This window comes from Dendrobium catenatum, unplaced genomic scaffold (assembly GCF_001605985.2).
Source record: "Dendrobium catenatum unplaced genomic scaffold, ASM160598v2 fragScaff_scaffold_1408, whole genome shotgun sequence".
Lineage (NCBI taxonomy): Eukaryota > Viridiplantae > Streptophyta > Magnoliopsida > Asparagales > Orchidaceae > Dendrobium > Dendrobium catenatum.
This window is the reverse complement of record NW_021319870.1, coordinates 866681-873964: the sequence shown is the minus strand read 5'-3', so window position 1 is coordinate 873964 and position 7284 is coordinate 866681. Positions and strand designations below refer to the sequence as shown.

Below are 7284 nucleotides of genomic sequence, written 5' to 3'. Positions count from 1 at the left end.
CTGATGATCCAGTTAGAAAAGTAGATGTATTATATTTGGCTTATGTTAAGAAATGTAGATGTAGACCTAAAAATTTTAGTTATAAAATATTAGAAATAAAACTTTTTTATTATATTTAAATGAGAATTTAGTTGTTAACAAGAAGAAATTATTTTGTGTAGATATCGGACACAGAACGCCGTCTGAAGACTAATAAGAATGTGCCATGTCAACAGTACCAAACCAGGTGCCGAGCGGTATCTAGCAGTACTACTGAGCCACGGTACAAAGCACAAGGGTGATGTGGCGCATTTCAGTTGATTAATTTCCGGACATCTTTTGGCATCCGCACAGAATAATTAATCGTTAACAGAACACAATGAAGAAAAAAGGATTGATGTAGTCCACCCACGTAGTGTATAAGGGCTTGTGGTTGTTGTTGTTGTTGTGGTGTTATAGTTGCATGTTGTTTGATTAATTTGCTTAACTATTAATATATTTTAATATATTATCTTATTAATGTGATTAAGATCAAATGGATCAGTAATTATTTTTTGTTCATACATCACTGAAGAATTAAAATAAAGATTATATAAAATATGACATTTCTTTTACTTATTTATGATGTATATAGTATTATGATGAAACATGTATGATCCCAGTCCTAGATTAAATATATGATCAATGATGAATATTAAGTTAGAAAAAAAAAACCAGAAATTGACTAATTCACTTTGAATTTAATGCTTACACACTGTGTAAAGTCCATTAGCTTGTAGTCCTCCCAGCTTAGTCCATGCTCCCCTCTTTCTCTCATCTTCCTCAAAATATTGTTGTGCTCCTCCTGGAAAATAAAATAAATAAATAAAATAATTGTATTTATAACAATTATTGCCAAGGTTTAATCAATTGTGCCTTGAGATCAACTCAAAATAATATATGTATATATAATTGAGAAATAATAACAGTAGCTGAAAGCCATAGACTGTATAAAAAGAGAAATTCTCTTTAAAAATAATAATAATAAATAATTGACAGCTTTACCTGCAGTTCTTGAACAGCTTTGGGACTGCTCTCAAGGAAGAAGATGGTCAGGGCCAAGGCCATTGAGGAGGTCTCATGGCCTGCAAATAGAAGACTGAGAAGTAGGTCCATTATTTGCTCCTTAGAAAAAGCAGACTGTTTCAAAGCCCAGCCCATTAGATCATCTTCCCTTTCTCTCTCTTCCCCTATCTCTATCATCCTCTTACTCCTCTCTTCCATCTTCCTCTCAATCACTCCAAGAATGCTCGATCTTGACTGCAAATTCAACGTTATTTATATACATCAATTACTTAGGCTTTATTTAGGACGACTTTCTTATTGCTTCTTAAAGCAGCTTTCTAGTTAAAAAAAATTAACTTTTATACTAAAAATTGTTTTAAGAAGTAGTAAGAAAGCCGACTAAAACATAGTCTTAACTTGATAATTTTTTATAGATATAGTTCAGAATTAACATAACCTTAATTTTTTAAGTAGTTCACCTAAATATCATTGCATTTATGTGTATAGATTTGTTGAAATAAAGAAAGATGTGGAGAAATGAGTCCATGAATCCAATCATATATGGATTATACTAATTAACAAGAATGCGAAACTATTTTAAATTCCATAAGTTTTCTCTTACTCAACTAACTGACATCTCTTACATGGAGATTGTAGAATCAAGAAGGAAAAAAAAAGTCAAGAGAAAGCTGCAGAGTAACTAGTTTAGAAAGCCTCTTTTCTGTTTTCTTTGGTTAAAAAACATATAGAAATAGAGGAAATTTTCAAGTTGATTAGCATACCTTCAAAGCCTTCCAGTATGAAGTTCCTGGAAGATTTAAGGGAGCAGAGACCACCCCCTTCATGAATGTTATGTACTCTCTTCTCAGCTTCTCAGTTTCAGGCTCCCCTGGCTCCAGGCTCATAATATTCTTTGCCATTAAGTTGAAAGTAAACTGCAATTATCACCAAATTGCTTCACAAATATTCAACATAATTAAACTCTAATCAAATATTAAGAAACCCTGAAATATATATAACCTTTTTAACTTCTTCTTGGGCAGAGAAGGCGACTCCCTCCTTCCAGGAGGCCATCACCATGAGGGTTTGCCGCTCGACCTCCGGCAGGAGGACGGTTCGAAGACGGGCGCTGCTGAGAAAATTAAGAGAGATCATTCTCATGCTTTGATGCATCTCTCCAACCAACACCAACATTGACCATTTTCCGAGTATTCCACCAATGCTCTTCGGATAGCTACACTCGAACAATCGGCCCTCGTTTAGTAGGATGAATCGGTTCAGACCGGCATCTGCTGATACGATCGTCGGCTCCCCGAACAGGTTTGAACGATAGATCTTTCCATACCTGAGAGATTATAGAATGTGGAACTCTCAGAAGCTTAAATATATTTGAATATAACCATTGATGAATAACTATTAATTTGAAAGCTTAAGTACTATATAATTTGGTGAAGTTTTTTACACAACTTTACTTTAAACAAAAATATCTCAAATCTATTTGGTTATAATTTTCTTATTGTTTTCTAAAATTTTTATGGAAAAAAAAATCCTTTTTAACAACAGTTGTAAAAAAGCTTATATTCTACAACTACTTTTACAAACTGCTACAACCACCCCACACTGACTCTATAGCAAATAAGCAAAGGCAAGAGTTTAAATAAGTCATCTACAATTACGATGGGAATTGCACCTGTGTAGTTCTCCAATCTGAACCATTCAGCTCACTTTGGACTGCTGAGATTGAATTCTATAAAATATTTTCGAAGTAGGTTGGGATTACTGAACTAACAATTGTAGACTTTCACCTGTTTATGTGAAGCTCCATGAATTTTCCTATGGTGGTGGCGGAGTGAGGCTTGAGATAGCCAAAGGTTTCGCCGAGAAGCGGAAAGCCTCGACTGCCCGGCGGGAGGTTGGGATGCTTTCTCTTGCATCTGGCTAGATAGAAGAAGATGAAGAGGGCAAGAAGAGCTGAAGGAGAGAGGAGGAGAAGCTCTTTTAGTATGGACATGGAAGCAGAGCAGAGAGTTGAAACTTTCTTTGTCAATGAAGTGAAACCATGGAGAGAAGTGTTGGAGTTAGGCTTTAAAAGGTTCTCTGGTGGAGGAGGGTATTGGAAAGGAGAGATGCTTCTTTCTTTGATCTTGAGAGCTGAGACAAATTTGTTCGTGTTTTTATAATGTTTTAGGGAAGGGCCAGTTTTCTTATTATTGAAATTTTGTGGGGGCATTTTGGTGTTTTTTTGTTGCATTAATGACCTTTGGGATTATTGATAGGCTGGGGACCGTTTCACATAATGAACAAAAAATTAAAATACTTGGATTACCTACAGGTCAACATTAAGGTTAATATATTTAAATGATAAGTATTTTTTTTTTCTTATTAAATGATAAGTATTAGTCTTATTAGCTCATCAAAAAAAGGTTTAGGAGCAATTAACTGTATATTATGAAAATCTTTTTTTATAATTATTTGAAAAGCTATCATTTAAACATATCTATTTATGATAATATTATGTAAATTTGGAAGAGCAAAATATACTAATCAGCTTTAATTATCAATAAATTATTCATTTTTTAATAATATGACAGCTCCTACCAATATATATATATATATATATATATTGTCTAATAATTATGAAAATCATTTGACCAGAAAAATGAAAGTTAAACTAATTAATGCAATGAGGCTAATTAGGCCGGACTAACTCGACTGAGTAGACTCAACATAATCACATAAGTGAAGCAAAAGAAATATGAAATTGCACCAAAATATTAATTAATTAAGGATGAACAATCATTAATCATATACTGATCCTTTCTTATATCTTTTTTTTTTCCTGATACAATGATATCTTAAGATATCTTAATGATGCAATGCAATGATTGCTTAAATATTAATTATCAAATTTCAAACTTATGATTATTCATGCATGTCACCACTAACATATTTTAGTCATAAACTTTAATAATTTGGACATGCAGCCCACGGAATTCCTTCTTAATTTCTGCTTGTTACAGTTATTCTAAGTCAAGTTTAATTTACAGTACAAAATATGATTTTTTTTTCCTCTTAAAATGAAATAAACAGATGAAATGGAAACCAAGCTGGGCTTGACGGCAAAGCAAATCAGTCCACAGATTGTATTTATTAGGGTTTAGTAACAACGTAAAATCAACTGTATCAGATAGTACATGTAGCGGTAATAGAATTCAAAATCCCGGGCTTAGCTGAGTTGGTGGGCGAGCATGATTGAGAACCCCTAACCAATGTTCGAATCCACTCTCATGTGACCTGACCCGTTTAGTAGGAGAAAATAACTGGGGGTCCTGCACATGTGAGGTTGATTGCTGCTAGGCTTGCCGAAGATTAGTTAAGCCGTCAAGCACCTCCTAAGAAAGTAGCAGTATGTGGATACCCATTCCCAAAAAATAATAATAATAAAAGTAGACAATCATCAAAAGGCTGCAAATTGATTAAATTAGAGAAAGAAAAAGAAGCATTAATGAACTCAATTGGAGGAATCCTGAGAGAATCAAATCCATCTAAATCTTTCCCATCCTTCTTTACTTTTTTTGTTTTTTAAATTTTGAATTGGTTTTAGTTTCTTAAATGGGAGGAATGTTAGCTGCTAATTATCATTATTCCAATCCAATTTGTAAGCAAATGCAACTCCACTCAAAGTAGGAAATATTAAATATGTGACAGCTGACAACTACCTATTCTATAATTGATAGCAGTCGATACTATCTAATTAATAATTTTTGTCTGTAGATTGTTGCTAACTATAACAGTGGCTGCATTTGGTTAATTACGATATTGAGCTCAATAGATGCCAACAGAGAAGCATTCCGAAAGCAGAGGATGGAAAGGGATTTCAAGTTAACCTGCAATTTTCTACCTAATTTTGTGGCCATTATCATAGTGAAGTTTTTTTTAAAAAATTAAAATATTTGTATTATGTAATATCTATTGAGCAAATATGCATGTTTATGTTGGGACTTCATATTAGAGGTACTGATCACAAATAGATTCCCCATATGAAGTTTGATTTTATGATTGGATCACCAAATAAATGGGTTGAGTTAATTTTGAGCTATTCCTCGCTTGAGAGTAAGCATCATGTGATAACAATCGGATTAATTTAACTGAGCGATGGTCGACAAAGGGCTATAGTCCAACAATAGTGGTGGGAGGGCTGTAATTAGGTTATAATGGTCAAAGAACATAGCCAATTATGGTGCTCAAAGTACTATAGTTTGATAATGGTGGTCAAATGACCTTAGTTAGGCGATGTTTGTTATAGAACCTCAATTGAGAAATAGTGGCCAAAGGATTGTATGTAATGGTGATCAGAGGACCTAAGTAGAAGGATGAAGGTTAGATGACCTAAGTCGGGAGATAATAATTGGAGGATGATAGTCTAGCAATTGGGGTCAAATGATAGTACTTACGTGATGTTTGAGGGATCATGGTGGTTAGTGAGTTATAGGTGGGTCATGTAGGGGTGTCAATATTTGATACGACACGAAAACCCGATCCGGATCCGACCCGAAAAACCCGGGTTGGACCCGACCCGATTTCAAAATGGGTCAGGTTCGGGTTCCAGAAATTGACCCATTTGAAAAACGGGTCGGGTTCGGGTTGACCCGACGGGTTGCCGGGTCAACCCGCGAACCAGTTTAATTCAAAAAATTTTGAATCCCGCCGCTGCCCGCTGCCTGCCCATGCTGCCCGCGCTAGCGCCCCCTGCTGCGCGCCTGTTGCCCGCTACCCAAGCACCAGCGCACCCGCGCCCGCTGCTGCGCTGCCCAGCGCGCGTCCCGCACCCGCCCGCACTACTTCCCCTCTCGCGTCCTCCCCCGCCGTCTGCCCGCCGCGGTTCCGGCGCCGGCAGAACCCAAAACCGGTCGGGTCGGGTCAACCCGGAAACCCGTCGGGTTGGGTCCGGGTTCGGATTTCCGACCCGTTTGTCTACCCGGGTTTGGTTATGGTCGACCCGTTTGAACCCGGGTCAGTTCCGGGTTCGACACGAACCCGACCCATGACCTGAAATTGACACCCCTAGGTGGGTGATGATAGTCAGATGATCATTGTTAGATAATGGTGATCAAATAACTATAGAAAAGTGATGGTCATGCAGTGATTGTAGTCTTGTGTCTGTAGTTGGAGGATTATAGGCAAGCGACAATGGTTATAAAATCATAATTATATGATGATGATTAGGGGATCGTGATCAGATGATAATGGTCGTAGGACTATGATCAGGTGAATGGGTCGTGGATTTAATCAAGAGATGTTAGCTAAAGGATTATTATCGGGCAATAAGAGTAGGTGGAATGTAGTTAAGTGATAGTGATTCAAGGACTATAATCAGATGAAGTTGGTCAGAGGATAGCAGCTGAGTGACGATGATTAGAGGAATATTGTAGTCGAGAGATGGAGATCAAAAAATTATAGTTGGATGATAATGATCGGAAGACTTGGTTAGGAAATAATGGTCGAAAGATCATAGCTAGGCATCGGTGATCAAGAAGCAACAACAAGAGGAGAGGAAGAGGAGAGACAAAAGAGGGTTGCCATTCGAGAAAGCAATGGAAGTTCTTTTAAGTTCTTCCAAAAGAAAGAGAAGGAATAACTTTATTGCACCATTCTATAATTTAGTAGATAATCTAACATCTGTATAATTGTGGACATAAATAAATTTAAATAAAATCACATAAATTTTATTATTCTTTTTTTTTTGTTGCTTGATTTTTTTATATATAATTTGTTATATTTTCCTCTATATTTATAACAGCCTCAGGACTTCTAATTAACTGTCTTTAAAACGTCGCATGCTACATCTTTATCATTAACTTTGCATGGTTAATTTAAAGGGAATTTAATCTTAAGCATGTGCGTGATTAAAACGACAACTAAAGGGAAGATCATTGTTACCAATAAAATCTTTGACCAGCGAAACAATTATTGTTGTCATTTGGAACTAATTAAGATTAATTGAAATATCTCACTGAATCCCTATGCTTTAATTAATCATGATTAAGTATTAATTAGTGCGGGCAAGCTAACTAATTACAGATGGATTAAGACCCGATGGCCATATACAAGAGCTGATGGGTCATGGGCTCCACCTACCGTCCGGCCCACTGTCATTTTATGCGGTCGCCATCCACGTGTTGCCCCATGAATGGTCCCCACGTGCTGCTTTATCCGCCAACCAGAATAGTTGCCGGTCACCGGACCAAAAACCAATCAAAC

At 36.4% G+C, this 7284-nt stretch overlaps 1 protein-coding gene across 1 annotated transcript; it reads right to left on the bottom strand.

The window, feature by feature from the left end:
• Positions 1 to 730: 730 nt before the first annotated feature.
• On the bottom strand, positions 731 to 3150 carry LOC110114079 (cytochrome P450 90B2; the record flags this gene model as incomplete). The annotated part of the gene is given in 5 exon segments (XM_020846836.2): positions 731 to 823; positions 1024 to 1278; positions 1806 to 1958; positions 2044 to 2368; positions 2829 to 3150. Coding segments are annotated over 5 exon segments (1032 nt in total), but the record flags the coding sequence as incomplete, so codon positions are not given.
• Positions 3151 to 7284: the final 4134 nt, after the last annotated feature.